The sequence below is a fragment of the Lynx rufus genome, unplaced genomic scaffold (genome assembly GCF_022079265.1).
Source record: "Lynx rufus isolate CCGP_SWC_20201006 ecotype Redwood Valley unplaced genomic scaffold, mLynRuf1.p SCAF_15, whole genome shotgun sequence".
Lineage (NCBI taxonomy): Eukaryota > Metazoa > Chordata > Mammalia > Carnivora > Felidae > Lynx > Lynx rufus.
In genome coordinates, this window is record NW_025814829.1 from 34,565,739 (window position 1) to 34,590,899 (window position 25,161).

Below are 25,161 nucleotides of genomic sequence, written 5' to 3' on the forward strand. Positions count from 1 at the left end.
CTACATTTTATCCCCAGCTTTTTTTTTTTTTAAGATTAGACCAAATATCAGTTCTTTGCTGATTCCATCAATCATTTTAAATATACAACACAGTCTGGCAGATACATAACCTGCCTTCAAATTTTTCCATCAGGATCCACAGTCGGTCCTTTATTTCAAGGATCCAAATTACTGAACTTTTCCAGTCTTCCCTAGAACTACGGGTTCCTTTCTTTAGTTATCATCATAAATGTCTTGACTACCTCCTTCAAAACATCTGTCACAGTCAAAAACATGTGTTTCTAACATTGTTTTATCTCCATGAGTTCCTATTAAAGTATCATGTGTCTGACTTGCTTTTAGTTCAATTTAAGTAAAATTTGCCGGGCTTTGTTCTGCATAACAGTAACACATTTTTATGCTGGCGAAAGGTCTACTCTCTCTCCCCAGCTGCAGGCTAAGATTGACGGGCTGACCTTGAAAGAGAGTTCGGCTGGGGTAAAATGAAACGTGTTGCAACATGTCCCCCCTATGATTACTCCTGCTCGCTTGCTTTCCTGCTTTCCCAAACTGCACCAGAAAGCAGTATCATTCTTTCACAGTCGCACCTGGTAACGTGACACTTGCTGACACCTTTCTACTGTTTATTTCCAATGTCTCAATTTTCCACTCTTCTAAAGGGCTTAGTGTCACCTGGCAGCTTGGCACTTTCCCTCTGTGCCCAGGGCTGCAGATGACTGATAACAACATTAAATAAGACCCATCTTAGTTCCAATCTCTGCATAATGCTCACCATTTAAACGACTCCATTCAAAGAAGTGCCTGTTCTCCTCTACCCTTTGTTTTCTTCTGTCTGAACTACTTCCTTCCTTTTGACAAAACTCATCTCTTCCAGTCCCAGTGTGTCGTTGCTGTTGCAGGGCAAGGGAGGGGAAGATGGGCAGAGGCTTTCTGGAAGTTTGAGTAAATCCCATCCATGGACTCTGCCATGTATGTTTGGCTGGTTCACCTCAAACCGTTCCAGTATCAAATTAAGAGCCGGGCTTCTGTCACTAAGCTGTGTGACCACGGGCAAAGTCCCTTTATCTCCTTGGTTCTGTTTCTTCCTCTCTAAAATGAAACACCTCGCCTCTGTAATGCGTGGTGTTTTGTGTTTAGATATAAAACTATATTCTAGTAAAGCTTGCTCTGTCTTGATAGGAGGCAAACGACACTTTCTTCAAGAGATCATGTTTGCTTAAGACTTCAGTGACTTTTTTTTTTTGGCCTACAGAACATTTGGTACCTTTCTGATGGATGGAATCATTTATGGGTAATCAGAACAAGGCAGATATTGAAAGCAATAAGGAGAGGAAATCCGAAAAACCTGAGCTACATCTCCAGAACAGAAAGTACAGGGCAATGTAATCTAGCACCCCAGAGTGATTTTACACAGAAACAAAGTTTTCAAATGAGTGCTTAAGGGAAATGATACGCCCATATCCAGCTACAGTCTCTGGCAGGTGGCCAAAGTGGTAGGACAGCTAGATGCTGAGTGGCATAAAACCAGCTGGGCCAATGAGAAGGTATGAGTTGACCCAAGTACTTCAAGTTATACAGACAGACCAAGTATCAGTGGCCACAGTCTAAATGCCCACAGGACCAGTCAGGTCATAGGAAGAGAGCAAATGTCGTCAACTGTAACACCATGGGCAGTGCAGGAAGTGGGGTGAACCATATAGCATATGCCTGTATTACCACAAGGCATCCAAATCCAATTAAAAACAATTTTTAATGTTTATTTATTTGTGTAAGAGAGAGCACGAGCAGGGGAGGGGTGGGGGGGAGGGAGACAGACTTTACGAAGAGGGCTCTGTGCTGACAGCAGAGAGCCCGATGCGGGGCTCGAACTCACAAACCGCGAGATTACAACTTGAGCCAAAGTTGGATGTTTAACCTATTGAGCCACCCAGGCGCCCCTCCAAATCCAATTGGGGAAAAAAAATGGCCAGGTGAAACAAAACCTACTGGTAGACCCAAATCAACCCTCATGGTACCCGTTTACCATCTCTGACCTTACGGGAACTTCAGCCCTCTGGGTTTTTTTGCTGACATTTCGGTGGAGACTAAACCCCCTGTTGCTCTGGAAAATGCTGGGGAGTAGGGGCACATATGGACAGATGTATTTTTCTGGCAAAGGAACGTAAAAGATTCCCTTTATTTGATGGACGAAATCTCTACTCATTAGTAATGAAACTTCTGTTAGAAACACAATCCTTCTTTAGAGGATAATAACAGTGCCCGCTTCATAGGTTCCGGTGAGGACTGAAAAAGATAATCACTTAAGATATTTAGTGCAGCCCCTCACACATACGCTAGCCGCTATCATTATTATTATGAAATGATATCAGGTGACAGAAGGCAAACTACATTCTCCCACAGAACCCCACAGAGGAGGTTTCCAAGTCTGGGGTGGGGTAAGACAACCGCCTCACCATAAAGCACGATGAAGGATCCTGTGCTTTCCAGACCGTGCTGCTGCTCAAGCACTGGGGGCCTCTGTGATGTACGAAAACACCATATCTGTCCCTTCCCTCTCCCTTCCCCACCCACTCAACCCGGACCCAAGGTCCTGGTGCCGAGACTCCAGGAAAAAGGGAGAGCAAAGGATTCTGAAGCACTGACTCCCTGGGTTCCCCTCCCCTCCCAAGATTTTCAAAAACCCATTTTGAAACGAACACACCGTTCACAATCCCACCCATTGTAATGATACCCCTACAAATCCTAAGAATCCTTTATAAGGAAGTGGATGTCTTTTAAAAATCCAGAGAGCATAGCTGGCATGCTTTGACATGACAAAACACCTCTTCCCATAGCTTCTGTTTGTTTTCCCCTCTCTCCACCCCTCAGCTGAAGGTAAACACTGGTGCTTGTGATCATCATGTTCTACTCCGTTTTTGAAAAAAAGGCAAAAAAAAAAAAAACCCAAAAAAGAATATCCTAAAATTTTAATCTATGCTCAATTACAAATCTTTGTTATTTCATGGATTGAATGTATAATCTTTCTCAGTCTTCTGCAGTGTAACTCTGATAAAGAGCTATTTTGGGGGACACCTGGGTGACTCGGTGGGTTGAGCGTCTGACTTTGGCTCAGGTCATGATCTCATGGTTCATGAGTTCAAGCCCCGCGTCGAGCTCTGTGCTGACAGCTCAGAGCCTGGAGCCTGTTTCAGATTCTGTGTCTCCCTCTCTCTCTGCTCCTCCCCTGTTCATGCTCTGTCTCTCTCTGTCTCAAAAATAAATAAACGTTAAAAAAAATTAAAAAAAAAAAGAAATTGAGTTATTTTCAAAATGGCTTAATGGGAGCATGATTTTTGTTTGCTTTCGAAAAGTTCAGGATACATCATCAAATACACATTAACCTATGATTGCAAATGAGGTAATTTTAACACTTTAAAAGCAAAGGTTTTTTGGGTATTCTACTTCACCTATTTGGGGGAAACTTTGCTTTACGAATGATTAAAACATACATAAGTACATCTTGCTTTGTAAAGGGTGAAAATCAAATGTCAGGTGCATTAAAGAACCCTAGCATTCCATGAATTCCATGAAGGCTTCTTTTGAAATATGAATGACACTTCTGATCTATTTCCTTCTGAAATTTGGATTTTTCCATTCATTATAGGACACCTACAATGAATAATAATGTCAAGTGATATTATTAAAATATTCTGACTTTTTATTACTATTTATTTTCTCTCCCCTAAAGGGAAAGAATAGTAAAAAAACAAAAAAAACCCAAAACCACAGATTATGTTTATGTGTTAACTTCATTTTATTTGTCTACACTTTGTTTTTCTAGTGGCAGTAGGTTGCCTAAATAGCTAACAACATCCCTGCATATCTTGCAAACTCTTTTTCCTGGAGCATGGGGGTTAGAGAGTTGGACAAGAAGCTCCATGTATCTGGAAGACTTGAACAATGAAGCAGTGGCTAAGGCGTACTCTTGATTTAATTAAGAGACACATAAACTTTGCAGAGTCCTTTTTTCACAATAAACCATGAAGAAATCCTAGTTGAGGAATGAGAGGCACTCATCAATCAGCTTCCCTATAGGAGATTAAATTTATTTTATAACAGACTGTAGGATTTTCCAGTGAGTCACGTCCAGGAGCAGAAATGGTTACCAGGGTCACGTTTCTATTTTCTTATTTGCATAGATAGCGAAAATTTTATTATTGTTCCAAGGCAGGGTTTTGGGTTTTTTTTTTTAATTTACTTTTTCTCTTTGATCACACCTGTAACTGTAGACCCAGATCCACCCTTAACTAAGAGTAACTACAAAACAAGAGTAACAACTAACAAGGTAACAACAAAACAAGAAGAAGAGAATGAATAGAGATGCAAGGAGGACACTGTCCTGGGCAGGACTGGCCACATAACTCACAGAGTCTAGTGAAAAATAAAAATGCTGGGTCCGTGGTTCAAAAATTGTTAGCAACTCCAAGAGGGCCCCAGCAGAGCATTAAGCCAGGGGCAACGGCCTTTCTGAGCACAGGGCTGTGTAACTCACTGCACAGGTCACAGGCCCATGAAGCTGGCCCTGGTTTTGAAAGAGTCTTGCCAGGCCCTCTGGCTTTCACCAAAACAGTGAGAAAGCCTTCTCCAGGAGGTATGTAGGGTCAGGAACGTTTGCTGTAAGGCCAAACTCAAACTGCAATAAATCAAATACATGGAAATGAAATTAAAAGCTGCTTGGAGATACAGCTCTTTGCAAAAGAGGGGGACTGTGGAGATGTGTACATTTCACATTCTCTCTGACTGGCAAAGTGCCTAACAGGGAAAGGTGTTTCATAATAGTTGAAATGCAAAATAGTGCAAATGACAACTAACATTTTCATCAACTAATCTTTTGGGGAGCAGTTCTTCCCTTCAAGACTTTTCTGCTTATTACAAACAGCCATTTTCCTCTCTTGATCCCATTAAACGATACATTACCCACCCAGAAGAATGTTTAAGGTTAAATCCTAGTATCAATGGCATCTTAAAATATCTAAAATATCTGGCAGAAACAACTCTGTTCTCAACTATCAACAGAGAAAGAGAGAGAGAGAGAGAGAGAGAGAGAGAGAGAGAGAGAAAACAAGTTCCCATTCACCAGCTGGAGCTGGCCAGAAGAGGATTTGCCATTCTCAGCAAATTATATTATCTAAGGCGGACTCATGCTGAATCTTAAGTCTGACTTGAAGGGAGTCCCTATTTCCCAGCCCAAGGGCAAACTTTAAATAGCCATTAAAATGACATTTCAAAATAATAAAAGAACTCAAAGAACCGGAGGAACAAAATAAATGGTGTTGTAAAAGGAAATGGAAACATTACCATAATTAGAGCTTTTAAAAGAGACACTTTAAACATTGGGTGAACGCTGACTTGTTTACAATAGCACTCAAGGCGCACTGCAAGAGCCTAAGCGGGGACAGCACTGGTATTTACAAGAAAGGAAAGGTGAAGAAAGCTTTTGTAAGGTCACTGGAACTACTTCCTGAAACTTAGTTAAAGAAAAAAATCAAAATACCATTTTGGCCTTGATGGGAATTGTAAGGTTTCAACTAATTTGGCTTTGCCATCAATGCCATATGCCCAAATATGTAACTGGAGGGAAAGAGCCCCCATGATAGTCTAAAAACTTACTAACCTAACTCCCTTGTCACTCACCGTCATGAAGAAACGCACCCCCCCCCCCCCCCCGCTCTTTACAGTACCTAAACAGTGCAATTTTCAACGTGGGCATTTATTCCCAGTTAATGGAATGACATCTCGTCCAGCAAGTTCTTCCCAGGCAGGAACTTCATTTAACCTTGAAGAATGCCCTATATGGGCCCAAGCAGAGATCGAGTACTTCCTAAGTCCTTTTGATAATAACGGGAAGCCAAACCTAGCGGGCTAGCATTCAGCCTCATGGACCAGTACTTGAGAAGCTGCACAGAAGAACCATGAGCCTAGAAGTAGGGAGCCCTAGTGAGGCTGAGAAGCTCAGAAAACACAGAGGAAGCACTCACTCGACAGAGGGAGCTTGGAACAGGTCCCACAGCCCTGGAATATCCACTAGATGTACCAGATGTGCTAAGCCTGTCCTTGGCGAGGGGAGCAGCTGTGCTGGCTAGAGCACTGGCTTCCTGGTTTTGCTTCTACACAGCCAGGAGGGTGGGCAGCCACCCCCCTCCCCCCAACAGGCAGGCTACAAACCTGTCCTGGAAAAGAAGGAAAGGTCATCTGATTTCATCAGGACAATCAGAAGATTCTTTGCACCATGCAAATGTACCATTCAACAGTGAGCAGTGCAAAGACAAACATGTTTTGGTGAAAGAAAAGTGTCTGAGAATTAAAAATTTTAGAAACCGAAGGGTCAGCAACTTACACTTTGCAGCCTAAATTCACCCTGAAAAAAATTACTCTTTTCAACATTTTCTCTTTCGTATTGAAAAAAACTAAACAGGAGCTTCCTCGCTGGAGAGAAGACTTGGAAAAACCCCAGAGCGAAACTAAAAGCGGTAACCTTGGCCAGCACTCTTCTGGCTTCCCCTTGCTATTATTAAGTATCCTTCTGTTTGAGGACGAATTTCTCCACCTCTCACAAACCATCTTTCTTCTTTCTGTGGCCAGAAAAATCTGAAACCCTCTGTTTATACTGAGCCCGTTGCTATGCAAATCATTAAAACACATTACAAAAATCTTTCCTTTGAGTCAGGAGGAGAACATAATGGGGAGAGAGGAATCGCGAGCAAGAGTCCCTTCACTGAACAGCAGAAAACTGTTGGACTAACTGTGGACTAACTGTGGACTAACATTTTTAAAGCCCCAAGGTAATGTATCTTAGACTTTGGAGTGGGGCTAACAAACCCTGGTCTTAATCTCTTTAATTCCTATGGTTTCATGACTCATCTTCCATCTGTCTACTAGTGTCCTTTGTATCAGCTTTTTTGCACTTCTGTAAGAATACCGAGATTTTTTTCCTTCCATGTGTATGCCTATGTGAATTCTCCTTTTGATATCTTTTGCCTTCTTGTTCAAGTATCACCTAAATGTAGGGCTTGAATTGTCCATTTCTTCTCCAACTCAATCATAGTACCTCGGCAGGTTTCCTTCTCTTATGAAGACATTTGTTCTCCGAAAATCATATCCAGATGAGACGAGACACAGTTCGTCAAAATTAATGTCAAAAAAAAAAAAAAAGAGCTTCTCAGTTTTCTACTTAAAAAAATATGGACTTGATCATTTGAAGAAAGTAAATCACCTTCTTGAACAGTGTGCAATCAACATCATTCTCAAATTTTTGTTGTGCTGTTCCCAGGACTCTATTAACCTGCAAGTTTTCAAGGGTGGAACTGTCTGGGGACAAGAAATGAAGCACAAACTTTTAAATACATCCTCCTTCCACTGCTATGTATCTTGAGATATGTGCGTTCACAAACACCCCATCCCCCCAAACAACCAGAGTGCTAATTCTAAATTCTTTTTCCTTATTCAGAAAGAAGACATGGCCGGGCCCTACTAATGCTATAGAACCTGTTTTCTTCTCAAATAGAAGTAGCCAAACCTTTGCCAACATGTGTTGGGTGAAAACGAGTTTGGTTGGCTCCAGACAAAGGCTTACTTTTTAAGCACAGATGGCTGAATGGTTGCCTCCTCCGAGGGCTTGCCCACAGTGAAAGACGGATTCCTATTTCTAATCTATGCAAATATCTTACTCTGCGGGGCATCACAAAGACTAACTGTTTTGTGTCAGACACTGCAGATCCCAGGTGCAGCACATCTCCACCTCAGACGCCTGGTAACACGGGCAACAGCAAATGGCTTAAGAGTTAGTCACTAACCCGCTCCTAATGCATGTTGTTGGGGCCTTCTGTGAAACATTCCTCTGGAATCCTGCCCTATCACCGCTGCTTCTCCTTGGCTGCTCTGCCTGGAAGACAGTTTCAGTATTCAGTTTGGACCCTGATGCTTCTAAAACCTCCCAAGAAGGCTCAGATCCCCACAGGCTCCTAAGAAGCCCTGGTAGCATTCTTCACCTTGAGTTCAGCTCATTTATTTGTGTCCAACATCAAACCCAGGAACCTTGCTCATTTTAAAATGTCATTCTGTCCAAACCAGGGCTCCTTTGCACTCCAGTCTATATGCCTACAACCCATGGTACAGCTCACGAATCACACCTGGGTCACTTCCCAAGTATATGTCATTCTCTCTCCTCCTTCTCCATCAATTCTCCTTTCTTTACTTACACCACTTCTCTCGCTTATTTTCTCATCTCCCCAACTAAAGTCTTTCACTTGCTCTGATGTCCCTTGGCACATTCCAGTTTTAGGGTTCCTTGGAGCAACAAGAATTTCTGTAATGCTGGAAAAAAACCCCACAAAACCAAAAACCCCCAACTCCTCATGCTAACCTAGCTCCTAACTTTAAACGTTCTTTGCCATAAAGAGAAGGTCATACCTAACACATATACAGTTTAGTTCCATGTTTAAGCCTAAAAAATGTCCTTCAACATTTTGTTTTCTTTGTTAGTTTTTCTGATCAAATGACAATAACAGAGTTTGGTTCAAAAACCTCGGCTGGAAAAGATTTCATTCTCTCCTTATCAAAGTTCATCTTAAATGAACCAAGCTAACTGAGCAAAAAAGAAATTCTAAAGGAAAAGGAAAGAAGTCCTACCGAATCTCCAGTCTCAATAACCCCTACCATCAAAATTCCTACTTTATAACTCAAATTTTTGAGATTTAAAACACTTTTTGTTTCAGCTTGTGAATGCAAATATTGACAGTCAAATAATCTGGCATTAAGTTTACTTACCTGGAAAATCTAAAACCGCAAAGAGCTTTAGAGGTTAACTAATTTGTTAATTACCAAGTCGGGATGAAAATCAGAACCACCCGAAGAATATCATTTATTTTAAACAATATATACGCCTGATCCACAGCCCTAGACATTTCAATTTAGACTTCTGTTACAGCCCTAGAATCACATTTATAATAAATGCTCCAGGTAATTACAATATAGCAAGCCCTGGTCTGTTTGAGAACCATTGATCTAGTCCAACATCCTACCCAATATGGCGGTCTCCTCTCCAAGACACCACCCCATCTACCCACTCAGTGCCACAGCACTTCCATAAACCAGGGCACTCACCCTGTTATAGGTGTGCTTGTGCCACCTTTTTATGGCTTTACTTATTAGAAACTGTGTTCTTATGTTGAGCCAAATAACCAAAGTCTTTCAACTCCTTGCACTTCACTTATTATTGGCCCAAATTTTGCACTCCAGAGTTAACATAGAATTCCCCCCCACAAGAGAGAGAGAGCAAGAGAGAGGGAGAGAGAGAATCCCAAGCAGGTTCCACACTGTCAGTGCAGAGCCCGACGTGGGGCTCAATCTCACAGACCATGGGATGGTGACCTGAGCCGAAACCAAGACTTGGACACTTAACTGACTGAGCCACTCAGGGGCCCTAAGCCTTCATTTTTCTAAGCTTAAACAACCTTTTTTAACTTCATAAAGGACAATTTCTGAGTCCCTTACCTTTTATTTCAATTTCTTCTCCTTAACAACTGACCTTACAGAATATGTCTGTCTAGAGTAACAACACTTCGTTTTTTTCCTACAGACTGAACTTTGCCCAATATGTTTTAATTTATAGTCTGCGTTTCCTCCTTGTTACCCACTGCCTTGCATTTCACAGTCCAAGAGCCATGAATCAGCAAGTACTTATTAACCTAATGCCGTGTTCCCGACACTGTGTAAAGTAGTCAAGGAAGATTCAGAAGCCAGTGGAAACTGTCCCATTTGGAGGAGTTAATAACTTCATGCACAGAAAAGAAACTACATAAGTGAAAAAAAACAGAAAACAGTGCACAACAGTTTCCAACCAAGTGCTTCAAATGAATGATACCTGAAAGATGGAACACAGGTTTTCTGGTCAGGCTGTGAGCTATTTCATGGCCTCTGCTGACAGAAATACCACCTATTTAACAATAGTTTTTATTTTAAAAAGAAAAAAAAAAAAAGAAGATGGAAACTATCACCTTAAAATGGACATAAAAATTTTAAGTGCTTCCTATTTTCAAATCTTGGGGCACGTGGGTGGCTCAGTCAGTTAAGCATCCGATTCTCAGTCTTGGCTCAGGTCATGATCTCAGGGTTCGTGGGATCAAGCCCCAAGTTGGGGTCCTTACTGTCAGCGTGGAGTCTGCTTGGGATTCCCTCTTTCCCTCTCTCTGCCACTCCCCCTTCCACACACACACACACACACACACACACACACTCTCTCTCTCTCTCTCATTGTCTCAAATCAACTTAAAAAATTTTTTTAATAAATAAAATAAAAATTTTAAATCTAAGAAACCACACATGCAATAATCAAATACAATATTCCTACTTTGCAGTGTGTTATTGGTACTGCTTCCTAGTACTCTGAATGCCATGAGCCAAGAAAAACGTGGAAAGTAGAAGCTTGATGTAATTCTCCTTATTACCAGAAAGAACCATTTGACGAGAAGACAACCCCTCCGCATATTTTAATGGAAAACCCTTACCAATAAGCGAACCGTACTAACACCAACCAACACCAACTGCTTCATTCATGGAATCACTGACTATGAGACTTTAGAAACATGCAAACCCCTCACTTTACAGATAAGGGAAAAATACCACTTCACAGATGGCAGGTGGTTTCTTCCAGGCAAGACAGCCAATGAGCAGGAGGGTGGGACCAATCCCAGGTCTCCTCTCTACCGATGGCTCCCTGTCTCCTCCTATTATGACCCAGGACAAGCAAAACTCTCACCCTTCTCAACATTCTCCTCAACTCTGCTCCCATCATTAGTTATGTTTTTAATCCTCAAATCCAAAGTCTGATGCTACATTTTGCTTGGGAGCATATTCAGGGCAAGAGTAGAACAAAGAAGTATTAGGTGGTTAATTCTTTTTTTTTTTATGCTTATTTTTTTTATTTTGAGAGAGAGAGATTGAGTGAGCGAGCAGGGGAGGTGAAGAGAGAGAGGGAGACAGAGAGAACCCCAAGCAGGCTCCATGCCATCAGCACAGAGCCCGATGCGGGGCTCAAACCCACAAACCGTGAGATCACGACCTGAGCCGAAACCAAGAGTCGGATGCTCAACCAACTGAGCCACCCAGGCGCCCCGTAGATGGTTAATTCTTTATTAAATTCTAGCCCATCTACTCTACCCATAGACTCCAACTAATCCTTCTATGCTGCCAGACACAATGCTCTACTGGCTCAGGATCACTGCTACCTGACTAGTATCATAGGGAACCACCGGGGTTGGCACCACGGATTCAAACAACGATTCTAAAGCTGCGAAGCAACTGGTAAACAATCCCCAACTACTCCACCCTCCCCCCCACTACACCCACCTACACCTACACACCCCCCAAATCAGCCAGCTCATCTACTTCATCGGAAGCCTCACAGTTGACCCACGCCCTTATGCACAACACAGAAAAAAATGCACCTACCTTGTGGCCTCCTGCTGAAGCCATGACACATTTGGCACATAGAACATGACTCCGAAGAAAAGCAGAGGCTCGTTAGCAAATTTGTCCAGATGTTTCTTCAGAGGTTTCTCCAGCTCCACCCATCGTGCTTGCTGGCTCTTGCTGAGAAACCAAAGGCCAAAGTAGTGTGTCTAGACGAAAGAGTAAAATAGCATCAGTCTATGTTTATCAGGGGTACCCCCAAGACTGCACAGGAGAGCAAGACTCTGACGCCCTACGCCACGTTTGGTTTCCCAGTTTGGACACGAGGATCCAGCATTTACTTTCTGACTTTAGGACAGGCCAAAAGAAACCACATGCACACAATCCACAGGGGCTATCCGATATAGTATCCATAGCCATCGCTGCTGTTGGTACATGTGGGTACTGATGCACCGGTATTTGGGAAGGGGGTGGGGTGCAGGGGTGGGGACAGGGTTGGCTTTTTTCCTACGCTCTCAAGGCCGACTTTCCTGTGGCTTCTGAATGCCTCGTGATCTCACGTGGAACATGCTGGCAAAGGCAAACACAGTTCTTGCACCTGCTGCAAAGTAACTTGGTACTCAACTCCTAAGACAAAACCTTCTGCCAAATGAAAGCTTCCACATTGCAGGATGTTTCCATACAGTACCAGATTTCAACGGAAAATTGATTCACTCCTTTTGAGTTTTAATGAAGTACTTTCAAAAACATCAGCCTCGACCACTTCATTATACATGAACTGCAGCAAATCTCTCCCCCATATCAAGCTTTGAGAATGGAAGGATGTCTTCGCAGCTGCCAGGGGAGCCCCTGGTGGCTGTTCTTGGCAGATTATGGTGGGATTTGATAGATGAAAGTAAGATTTTCACCCTTACACTTGAAGCCTCAACCAGTTTAGTTTTGAACAACGTGCTAAATGATTAAAACAGGTACTTTTATGCATCCAATCTTGTCTTTGTATTAATTCACACTAGGATTTCAGGATTAGCACAACAATCACCAAAAAATAGATCACCGCTTTTGAAATTTTCTTTTATATTTCAATTATAGCTTAGCACAGTTTACAGCACACCTGGAAATTTGCCTTCAAGAGAACGTTTTCATTTCGATGTTTAATTTCCAAAGGCATTCTTGTGCTGATGTTCCCACTCCAGCTGTCTGTCCCATCAGCGGTATCACAGATCAATCCCTGCCACAACCCTACCAAAATCTGTACCAGAAGTCTTGATTCTGACTTCCCTAGAAAACCAGGCATGTCCTTGCCTACTTAAGGCTACAGACCAAAACACTCTCAAGGATATTTTCAAATGCATGTACTTTCAGATGGGAGCAATGATTTCTCCAGCTTTGCTCCATGATGTTTTAAAAACGTTTTTATTTATTTTTGAGAGAGAGAGCACGACCAGGGCAGGGACAGAGAGAGAGGGAGACACAGAATCCGAAGCAGGCTCCAGGCTCTGAGCTGTCAGCACAGAACCCAATATGGGGCTTGAACCCTCACGAACCATGAGATCATGACCTGAGCTGAAGTCAGATGCTTAACTGACTGAGCCACTCAGGCGCCCCTACTCCATGATGTTTTAAAGCGCAAGCTCAAATAAGCAATCTATGCATCCCTTGAGCAACAGAATGCCAACACACAGAACCAAGGTTATAGCTCCATCAACTTGGACAAACTGCCTGAATTCTGACCCTATTTTGTTCACTTCCCAGCTTTGGTGAGCCTGGTGGTTGTTCTACGGTGACTGATGACGTAGAAGAAATGAAATGCGGCTGAGTAGAAAGAAGACGAGCTGTGAAGTCTACCCACCTCCGGGCGCTTGCATTCGCTGTCCTAATAACCCTATACAAATTCCTGAGGCTCCAGAGGGTCAGAGCTCCCATCTATAAGACGGGGTCGTACTGCTATCATGCACAGGCTGTGAGGGGTATCAGGGACATCGTGTCTGTCCACTATGCGCATGGCACGTGTAAATTAACTGCTTCGGGAATGGTGCTCTCTGTGGCTGCTACTATCATTATCAATCATCGTCACCATCGGTAAATGAAAGCAGGCAAGCCTCAAGAAATCTTTTTCATCAGCACTCCTGGCATGCCTATGAACCACAGAATTAGAGGATAGAGGTTACCTGGAGATAAATGAAAAAAAGCAGGCAAGAGTAGAAGCTGGAAGGCCCGTAAGTAACATAAAAACCTAAAAGATGTAAGAAGCAAAATCATCACAAAATTGTCCCTCCGCTCAGATGTGCTTTAGTCTTACAGGTGTTTATGGGACACTGGAACATCGCTCTGACGCTGTCCTAGGGGATCTATGATGTAGGCTTAAGCTAACCTTAAAATGAGGTAATCTGGGTACTTAACAGACCGTCTGAAAAGGGCTCAAGGCAGTTCTGCATTATACTGAATTCCAAATGGACACAGTGTTGTGTAAGGGTATGTCACTGCATTTTGGGTGGCTAGGAATGAGTCTGCATATAATAAATGAGGTAATATATATAAACAGTGACATGCTACGTAATAGTTATTTTCTTTGGAAAAGAAGCCCTTTTATAAGCCTGGGTGGAGAAAGGAAGGGACAAGCTTTGCAGTTGCTTAACAGGCCAGCCATGATTTATTAACTTTCACTAAAAGCAGTCCTGACATTAGAGGGTATAATTTCATGATCATACTTCATTCAAATTACAACAGTCACTCAAATTAGTAACATTCAAATTAGAAACAGTCCACATTAAATGCATAAACATCCTATAATCAATTTTGCCAAAAAAAAAAAGAGTTTTGGTTCCCCCCCCCCCCCCCCGAGGACACAGACTACCTGAGTGAGCTACCATGCATTTACCCAATGGAGTAACTATATTACTACAAAATTACTACTCAAGAAATGGGGTGTCCAGCATAAGGCAGAGCTGAGAGAGGCAGGTAACCTGGAAGATACAGTTCCTACCTAAGAGGCCAGAATAACCAGTTTTAGAAGCACTGAACTCAGGGGCGCCTGGGTGGCTCAGTCAGTTAAGCCTCTGACTCTCGATTTCAGCTCAGGTCATGATCTCACGGTTTGTGAGAGCGAGCCCCACATCGGGCTCTATGCTGACATTGCGAAGCCTGATTGGGATTCTCTCTCTCCCTCTCTCTGCCCCTCCCCTGCTCGCGTGCATGCTCTCCAGGGCACTCTCTCTCTCAAAATAAATAAATAAACATTTTTTTTTTTTTTTAAGTGCTGAATTCAGTTATCTGGTGGGAAGGAAAGTCCGTTTATGAGATCCCTAACCCCACACCATTTTGTGAAGCTATGCCCAAAGTCACCTTCTCTATTCCCACCCTGCCACCCCCACCCCATTCTTCCTCTAGCTATATCCCTGCCCTGGAGATTCAACAGAGGAGAAAGACTCTGTCTCAAAGTTCTTAGCCTGCTCTATTTAAGTTCACGATGCAGCACGAGTTTATTCTGCCGTATCTTACGTGGTGCCTCTCAGGAAATAGCATCAGAAACTGACCTCTCCCTTAAACCAACAAGTGCATCAATCAACTTCCTGTGTATTAGCCAAGGGACCATTAATCCCCTCAGGCCCAGCTGAGACCACACCAGGCTGGTTCATAATTGACTTGCCATCAACTCCAGCTGAATTCTGAAAGCTGAGCTTCCCTGCTAACCACTGCCCCATGATTTAGGAGAATGTGGTAGATGATTCCAAACAGAAACCACCTCCTCCATGGCCAGAAAGATCCCATCATATTGCCCGAGTACATACCCCCAAACAGTTTTGTTTAATCTCTGAAGCTCCAAACATCAGCCAGGTCTGGCGAACCCTCACCCTCTGGGTGAGCTATTAATCCCATTTTATTTCTCTAGTTTTCTTTAGAAAATGGGTCTGGGGGCGCCTGGGTGGCGCAGTCGGTTAAGCGTCCGACTTCAGCCAGGTCACGATCTCGCGGTCTGGGAGTTCGAGCCCCGCGTCGGGCTCTGGGCTGATGGCTCAGAGCCTGGAGCCTGTTTCCGATTCTGTGTCTCCCTCTCTCTCTGCCCCTCCCCCGTTCGTGCTCTGTCTCTCTCCGTCCCAAAAATAAATAAACGTTGAAAAAAAAAAAAAAAAAAAAAAAAAAAAAAGAAAATGGGTCTGGTTACCTTGAATTCTGCAGTGAGCTCACTGCAGTGAAGAAAAAAGAAGACAGACGAACCGGTGCCCAGGGAGAGGAACCCCATCTGTGAATCAATGACTAAAAATGCACTACTAAGAAACAGTGTAAGGAAAGACGCACTAACATGACATTTTCATAAGAGTAGTTTCCTGGTCTATTTGCTTTGGAGTTTCTCATTTTAACACAGGAAGCATAAATGTATGCGCGCACTCAAAAATATGCTAGTTTCTTAAGCGGCAGATTTGTGTGTGAATATTTTAGTGCCAAAGTAAGATCCAAGCACCAGGAAAAAGATTCTAGTGAATAAAGGCCTTTAAAAATAGTCTGGAGGTGTTCTGATTTGTTTGTTCATTTATTTGCAGAGATAGTGGAATCCCCCACGTTAGCTGTGACTAGGGGAAGATTCTTTTTGAGGATTTTGCTTTTCCAGTTTTGTGACCAAAGATGCATCTTTCATGCTATCTGCAAGGGTTACAGATGCAGTCTTGGCAATGGCCAGGGATTAAATCCATGATCTTATCTCAAGCGTTTTGGAGAGTTAATCATCCAGAAGCAAACGTTTAAAATATCTTGCATTACGCTGTAATTGGTTGCCTGTCATACCCAGTGCTTCAGTTGTAAATTAAGAAACAGAGAGTTGGTGTAGCTCCACATAAAATATACAGGAATTACATACAGGCATTAAAACTTTCACTGAGGCATGGAAAATACTTCAAAAGATGACTATAAGCAGGCTCTGAAACGGCACTTCACGCTATTACATTCCAACGGCTTTGGAAAATAAACCACTATACATCAGTCGGATGACTGTAAAAAAACAACTTGTGTGCAATCAACCTCTACTCTGGGTAGGTCTGGGATTTCTGGAACTGACACGTCTATAATTAACAACTGCACCCCCTTCATTTTCCTAGCCAATCTTTCACAAAAGTAGAGGAAAAGACACTGCAGAGTCACATCGACCCAAGAAGCAAACCTCATAACCAAGAAAAAAAAAAAAAAATCACTCTTCCGAGGCTGTACAGCTCACTCAAAATATACAAAAAGATGAAGACTTACGAGTTAAGACAGGGGAAATTACTTCACCTACAGTCTCTTGTATCTAGAAACCAGACACGGGTGCCAGGTTGCCTCAGAGAACGGACGTTAAGCTAGTAAGAGTTCACGTTATAATCTTTATACAGACAAAAAGCAATACAAAATTCAGAGACCAGACATCTCTCCCGCAGTCTTCTTCAGCTGATTCTTAATCAATGTTATTTTAGTCCACTGCAAATACAAACGTATATGGATAAGGGGAAGCAGGCTCCAAAACACAGCAATTTCCACTATTATCAGACAGGGCCAGGAAATGAAGTATTCCATTTAACCGAATTCTCTTATAATTGCACATTACGTTGTTACCAATGCCCAAAAGATTAGCATAAAATCAGACCATAGATATATCCTTAATGTAAGTTCACTTAAGCTAGTCAAGATTCAGTATCTTTATAAACTCTAGCTGTTACGAGAATAGCAAAATGTGGGACATTCCTACTGTGGCCCACAGCTTGGCATAAATCACCTTTGAGTTCAAACGAAAATATAAATTTGCTGGGGCGCCTGGGTGGCGCAGTCGGTTAAGCATCTGACTTCAGCCAGGTCACGATCTCTCGGTCCGGGAGTTCGAGCCCCACGTCGGGCTCTGGGCTGATGATGGCTCAGAGCCTGGAGCCTGTTTCTGATTCTGTGTCTCCCTCTCTCTCTGCCCCTCCCCCGTTCATGCTCTGTCTCTCTCTGTCCCAAAAATAAATAAACGTTGAAAAAAAAAATTTTTTTTAAAAAATAATAAAAAAAAAAAAAAAGGAAATATAAATTTGCAAAAGAACAAGGGGATAAATCTGAGGGCAATCACCACCCTATGAAATGATCAGGGATTCTTTTTTAGGCTCCTTTAAAAACCAGAGCTGTCAGTCTAGTCTTAAGGGAGGTCCAAGAGTTATCAAATTCAGCATTCTCAAGAATAGATTCTCTGTCTTGAATAGAGTTTAACTATGAAGGTACCTTTGTGAAATTATTTATTCTTCCTCCATTTATGATTCTCTAATTAAAAGCAGAGTCAGGAGTATCCCTCAAGAAAATAATTCTAGCAGATTTCTACATTTTATTAGAATCCTTTATATTCCAATAAAATTCTTGATAGTCATTATTACTATTAACATGGCCTCCTTGCCGCTCCTAGCACTGTTTAGTAGAAATATAACGTAAGCCACATCTTCAACTTTAAATTTTCTAACAGCTACATTTAAAAAGTACAGAGAAATGAAATTAATTTTAAATTTCATTTAAAATAGTGTATTCAAAACAGTAGGCTTCCAACATGTAACTAATATAAAAATGATGAGATAGTTTAACTTTTTTTTCATACTAGGTCTTCAAAATCCGATGTGTATTTTCATACTTACCGCACATCTCAGTTCAAACTAGCCACACTTCAAGTATTCGATGGACACATGTGGCCAGTGGCTATCCTAGTGGACTATACAATCTTAATAACTATGCAAGGAATTTAAAGAGTTTTGGCTCAATGTATGATCACGGCTTCTAATAATTCAAGCCATCTAAAAATGAAACCAACAGCTTTATAAAAGGGCCAGAGCCCCATCTTTGGAAGGGTTGTGTCACAGTCCAGAGAGCCCATGTGATGTGTCACAGAGAAGACTGCCATACTGAGTGCCTCCAAGTGCCAGGCTCTGTAATACTAACAACTAACAAAACTAACTCTTTTAACCCTTCCAACAACTCATGGAGGTTGCTACTTTACCGTCTCCATTTACAGATGAGGAAACTGAGGCACAGAGCAGTTCCGTAACTATCCAGGATTACACTGGTGATAAGCGGCAGAGGCAGGACTCAAAGTCAGGCAGTTCTCACAGCCGTGAAACCTGCTGCTTCTCTGTGCAATTATTTTCAAAATGTGAGAATTAGTCATAAGACACATTATGTTAACTACTCCTATCTTATCCCAGGTCAGTGATTCTCAAACTGTATTGGAAGGTAGGAAGGGCACAAGGAGCCGGGGTTCCAGATAACCATCCCCTCTGCAAACATAACAGCTCTATTTTTTCCACTTAAGTTCCACCTAACATCTCATTTGGAGAAATGGGTGACATCCATTAATCCAAACATGTTTTAACTATATTCTGAGCCTTGTCATCTTATGTCTTTCCCTTAACAAAAGTTCCTTGCCAGAAATTCATACCCAATTTTTTTTCTGAACTTAAAATAATTAAAAAAAAAATTTTCCCAAGGAGTTCATTTTATTTCCCGTAGCCAGGTTATTAAGTTCACCCAGCTGGCATCTCTGTCCTTCCTGTCACCCCAATCCTCATTCTCTTTCTGCTATTTGGTTCTTTTCCGAAAATGCAAGGTGTTCATGTCAGTCACACTCTGCCTTGAAGCCCTTAGATGTCTCCCCATCTCACGGCAGCATTTTACTCTCCAAACAATTCAAAGAGGATTTTACAGAAGGCTAAAATAATTGTGAAACACTGAGTTCGACACCTTTAAAAAAAATAGCATTTATGGAGGTGTTTCCCAAAGCATTTTACTACACTCCTTTTCTGCCACTACACATGCCCAGGAATTCGAACAGTGGAGGCAGCCTGCCTGGGGTTGAGGACAAGCCCAGTCATGGCCAGAAGGTCATCCTGTGCTGTGATGGCCCCGTCTGTAACAAGGAGACGGCCAGAGAAGCCACCGCACAGAGTTGAAATGAGAATCAGATGAACTGATATGGGGAGGGCACTCAGCACAGTATGTGACATTAAAAGTTGGAGATTTATTTTAATTATTCTTGTGACACATTTTAGACACAATGTCCTACAGGAGCCAGTTAAAACTCCCTGGCTAGATACATCAAACCCTTCAAAAGCAGTCTCCTGCCTGCCTTTCTACACTCCTACCCTCCCTGCCATGACCTCTCCACCCACCCCTCCACACACACACACACACACACACACACACACACACACACACACACAAACAGATCAGTGCAAAATGAACTCTGCCCTTCCCTGAAAATTCCACGTGCTTTCCTGTTTCTGTACCTCAGCACGGACTGTTCCCTTTGCTTTGTTTCTTGTTTGTCTTATTCTCTAAGCTCTAGGGTTTCTGGGATCAGGGACCCTCTCATGTTCAGCTTCCCTTGGGGCTTGATTGTATTTGCTGACCTTACGAACCAGGTCTGGGTCCTCTAAATGCCATTTGAAATGGCAGCACATCGATACATTCAAAACCAGATGTGAGCCTCATAAAGTCTACCATATGGATACATGTCATTATACATTTGTCAAAACCCACACAATGAACACCACCAAGAGTGAACCCTAATGTAAACGATGGATCAGGGTGATGATGATGTGTTAATGTGGGCTCATCGCCTGGAACACATGTTCCACTCTGGCGTGGGGGAGGGGATAGGAGTGGGGGGTGGTGGTGCAGGAGGTATGTTCCACTGCGTTCCACTCGGTTTTGCCATGGAGCTAAAACAGCTTTAAAAAATAAAATCCATTTTTAAAATGACTAGATGAAGTGGCAAAACACAAATTATAATTAATGTAGATCAAGAATTAAATCAAAGTTAACTTTCTTTTCCTAAGATAAAGCTCTTAAAATGTCTAGGATACATCTACAGAACACTTCTAAATTTTTGTTTTTAATGTTCAATTATTCTTTTAAAAATTTTTTTTAATGTTTATTTATTTTTGAGAGAGAGACAAGTGCAAGCAGGGGAGGGTGAGAGACGGAGGGAGACACAGAATTCAAAGCAGGCTCCAGGCTCTAAGCTGTCAGCACAAGAGCCCAACGTGGGGCTTGAACCCACGAACCATAAGATCATGATCTGAGCACAAGTCAGACGCTTAACTGACTGAGTCACCCAGGCCTCCCAATGTTTATTCTTGAGAGATAGAGAAAGACAAAGCACAAGCAGGAGAGGGGCAGAGAGAGAGGGAGACACAGAACCTGAAGAAGCTCCAGGGTCTGAGCTGTCAGCACAGAGCCCGATGTGGGGCTCGAACCCACAGACTGTGAGATCATGACCTGAGCCAAGGTTGGACACTTAACTGACTGAGCCACCCAGGCACCCCAACTACAGAATCCTTCTAACAGCAAAGCCAAATACCCACCAGATCTGAGTTCCAAGCCTTAATAAAGACTCAACATTCTGTTGTATTTTAGATAGATTTCCACTTTCTCCTCTCAAGCTCCATCAACTCTACTTGGAAAATGACCCAAATACAAAAAGAAAGTCAAGCGAGTAGAGCAGACCCCGTGTCCATCCCCTCCTCCTCCTGCTTCTGGGGAAAGAATGCACTCCTCCTCCAGGTGTGTGTGTGCCAATGAAGAACAAAGTAGGAGGTTGCGTGATCTCATCCTCTCGTTTGAAAGTAGCTATAGCATTGTTTCACAAAAGGCCATACCTTCCATGTCATCTGTCACAGAACAAAAGCATACAATCAAAAAAAAAAAAGAAAGTGATTTGCTCTAATGTGAATGCACCCATTTAGAGCATGTCAAAATAAAGCCAGCATTAAATGTCAACCCCACCTTCGCATTAGAAGATCAATCACACTGCAACAGACACGTGACAGCAGAATCCAGACTTCACTGCTTTGTCTTTTGTGACAACACAGTTGTGGGCTAATCCGGGTCTGACCTTTGCCCTCTCACTGAGAGAAGCAATACTCTGCTGAGAGTAATTATTACCATCCACATCTCCAGACCCGCCTCCGCATGCACCTTAGACTCTGCCTGGGGATTCACAGAGATGCCTTCTTGGCCCCCAAGAACGGCACCTGCTTTTGCATCCTTGGATCTTCAAGACTCCAGTTCCCCCGGCCCTGGATGGCCTTGCTTTCTTTGCCACCTGCTGAAGTCCTGTGCATCCTTCAAGTCCCCGTTCAGAGAGTGACGGCTCTGTTCATCCTTCACTGAAACTTCCTCCCCCCCCCCCCCCCCGGGGCCGCAGTGGTCAGCAGCACAGACTGTGTACTGCACAAGTCTAAGAAGAGCTACTGCCTTTCCGGCCTGCACCTGCATTGCATTTTAGCATGGATTGCATTTAATCTTGTTGTTTTTTTTAAGTTTATTCATTTATTGAGAGAGAGAAAGAGAGAGAGTGGGGAGGGGCAGAGAGAGAAAGAGAATCTCGAGCAGGCTCCACACCGTCAGCGCAGAGCCTGATGAGGGGTTCAAACTCATGAACCATGAGATCATGACCTGAGCCAAGACCGAGAGTCGGGTGCTTAGCCGACTGAGCCACCCAGGCGCCCCTAGATCGCATTCAGCCTTAACTGCTTATTTAAATGCTGGATTCCCCTACTCACCCGTGCATATCTTGAAGACAAAATTACACCTTATTTATCTTCCCTCATCAAGTCCTAACACAGTGCCTGGCACATTGCAGTTGCTCAAGATCTTCTTCAATGAAAAATCTTTTCAGGGGCGCCTGGGTGGCACAGTCGGTTAAGCGGCCGACTTCAGCCAGGTCACGATCTCGCGGTCCATGAGTTCGAGCCCCGCGTCAGGCTCTGGGCTGATGGCTCAGAGCCTGGAGCCTGTTTCCGATTCTGTGTCTCCCTCTCTCTGTCCCTCCCCCGTTCATGCTCTGTCTCTCTCTGTCCCAAAAATAAATAAACGTTGAAAAAAAAAAAAAAAAAAAGAAAAATTTTTTCAGATTTTCATTAAATCTTATGGGGATTTAATTGGGACAGTTGTCAATATTAGATGCAGCACTATGCATTTTCCATACTGTATCTCTTTTAATATTTACAACAGTCCCATAAGATAAGTAAGGTTATCATTATTTCCACTTTATTGGTGAGAAAACCGATGCCCAGAGAAGCACGGTAACTTTTCCAAGGACACCTAACAAATGACACAACTATAATTTGAACCCAAGTCCAGGAGGCCAAAGACCGAGCCTATAACTCCTTCAGCACGTGCTCTGCTGTCTCCCAGTATATGCAAAGAATAGTTACTCCCCCGTGAGTTACAGAGAATACTCAAAAGTGGAACCAGTGCTATCTTTCGTAAACGACCTAGAACAAACATTTTCACAAGAAATTTAGACCAGTCTTCTAACCAACCAACCTCCAGTATTAAGGTTTTTCCTTTATGCCCATGCACATGCATATTTTTAAATATGTATACCCCAATGTGCTACTCATAAGCCAAAAGGAACCAGCTCTCAACGGGCAAAGGCAGAACCTTTTCCATGTTTATTTTGCTGGGTCAGCTACCAAGCCACATGTAGCTGTGCAACAGGAAAGTCTCCCTATACAGGAAAAGAAACTTCAAAGGAAGCTCTGATCACAGAAACCGAAGTATAAACACGAAGACCGGCAGGAGACAGAAGGACTCAGGTGAAACTGTCCCCAAGAATACAACAGTTGGCCTGTGGAGGATGCCAAGGGGAGAAGAACTTCCCCGACCCCAATTCCTTTGTGCATGTGGAAGAAGGTGGGTCACGAGGGCTGTGGAAGACATCAAACACCATCACCTCCAGAAGGCACCACCTCCCAAACCAGCACCCTGAGGTAATGGGCAATGTGGTCACAGGGCCCAGGACAGCCACAGAGCTTTTTCTGCTCCTCAAATCTCAGGGGCTTGCAGTCCCTTCTGCGCTGGCAACCACTGAATTATACCACCTGACCCACTGGCCACTCTGCCCCGGGGCTCTCAGGACGCATATGCGTGTGCAGGGTTCTCACCAAAGAATTAAGACTGGAAGACTAAGGGCTTGCTTCTTATAAAGGACATACTGCCCTAGGAGAGTTCCTTTTAAAGAGTGATAACATCGGGGCGCCTGGGTGGCGCAGTCGGTTAAGCGTCCGACTTCAGCCAGGTCACGATCTCGCGGTCCGTGAGTTCGAGCCCCGCGTCAGGCTCTGGGCTGATGGCTCAGAGCCTGAAGCCTGTTTCCAATTCTGTGTCTCCCTCTCTCTCTGCCCCTCCCCCATTCATGCTCTGTCTCTCTCTGTCCCAAAAATAAATAAACGTTGAAAAAAAAAAAAAAAAAGAGTGATAACATGACTGCCTTCATGGTCAACCCTGGCTTTGTTTAAGCCCAAAGAAGTCTAGGAATGCCTGGGTGGTTCTGTCGGTTGGGTGTCCAACTTCGGTTCAGGTCATGATCTCACCGTTTGGGAGTTCAAGCCCCATGTCGGGCCCTGTGCTGACAGCTCAGAGCCTAGCCTGGAGTCTGCTTGGGATTCTGTGTCTCCCTCTTCCTCTACCCTCCCCTGCTCGCGTTCTGTCTCTCTCTCTCTCTCAAAAATAAATAAACATTAAAAGAAAAATTTTTTTAATAAATAAAAAAACTTAAAACGCTCACAGACAGCAGAAAGAAAACGAGGGTCATGGGGAATCCTGAAAGAAACAAAACGCCCATTTTATATGCGCCCACAAAAAACCTCGCTGGTCATGCTCGCTTTAAATACTTTTTCAATTTTTTCCCCTCTTTGAAGAGGAAAATACAGAAACAAACAAACAAAAACTAAAAGCAGCTGCATCCATCCCCTCTGTGGGCGTTTTCTCCTAGATGTTCAGCTGGAATGCCAACCCGCTCCACGGCTGTAAAGAGAGACAATGACTTTGGACGTGACACGGCCCACCCCCCCCCCACCCAACCTCCTCATAGAAGGTAACAAAAGGGAAGCCGCCACCCCAGGCGGGGTCCTGCTTGTCACGGCATTGGAGCAGGCCTCCTGATCCACTGACGCCGTGAGATCAAGCCTATGCCAAGGACAACAGGATCCTCTTAAACAGGAGGCTGGGACTGCAAAGCACGGCAGGTGCCAAGAGACAGGTGGCCAGTCCCTTGAGTGAGTTCTGGCTCAGATGCCCGCCCACACCCGCTGTTACCTCTCGCAACTCTAGCCTCTGGGCCACGGCCTCCAGGCACTCCTGCCCGGTGCTCTCGACCGACAGCGTGCACTCGATCACATTGCTGTCCAGCAGGCGGATCCGTGTGACAAAGCAGTTCTTGCTCAGGACGTTGTAGCGCCGTGTCCGACGGAGCTTCAGGCCGAAAGGCATGGCTGCGTGGCCCTCGGACGCCGCCTTCCTATCCCGGCGCCCACGCCCCTGAGATGGCCTTAGCAGCTTCGTGTCTGGGTGATGACACTACCGCACGTGCTCCTCCAGACGCCGAGAAAGGTGTCCATGCCCGGTGCGGCGCTGCGGAGGATCGCTGCGAACAGAGAAGCAGCAAGGTCATTGGCTGCAAGGGAGGCTGCGGATGCCGCGGCGTACGATCCGCACACGCGAGCACACGCCCCCGGCCGGCCGGACGTCCACGTTCGAGAACCAGCAAGCTCTGCAGCCCTCAAGCCTCTTGGTGGAGCCCATGAGCTCTACCTGATCTTAGGAGAGGGAGCTGATGAAATCCGTTCAACAGCGGAGGACGCGGAGGATCAGAGAGATGAGAAGACCTCACCTAAAGACGCACAAGGTGAATGGCAACGTCAGAATTCAAACCAACGTCTATGGGCC

At 43.8% G+C, this 25,161-nt stretch overlaps 1 protein-coding gene across 2 annotated transcripts in view; it reads right to left on the reverse strand.

Moving 5' to 3' along the window:
* PTPN14 (protein tyrosine phosphatase non-receptor type 14) overlaps window positions 1-25,161 on the reverse strand; it is a 180,376-nt gene that overhangs the window by 83,505 nt on the left and 71,710 nt on the right. For both annotated transcript variants that reach the window (XM_047076841.1, XM_047076842.1), the window contains exons 2-3: window positions 24,532-24,859; window positions 11,488-11,657 (exon numbers count right to left, since the gene is read on the reverse strand). In XM_047076841.1, coding sequence (XP_046932797.1) covers window positions 11,488-11,657; window positions 24,532-24,705 — 344 coding nt within the window. In that variant the 5' untranslated portion in view covers window positions 24,706-24,859. The remainder of the gene's footprint in view (window positions 1-11,487; window positions 11,658-24,531; window positions 24,860-25,161) is intronic.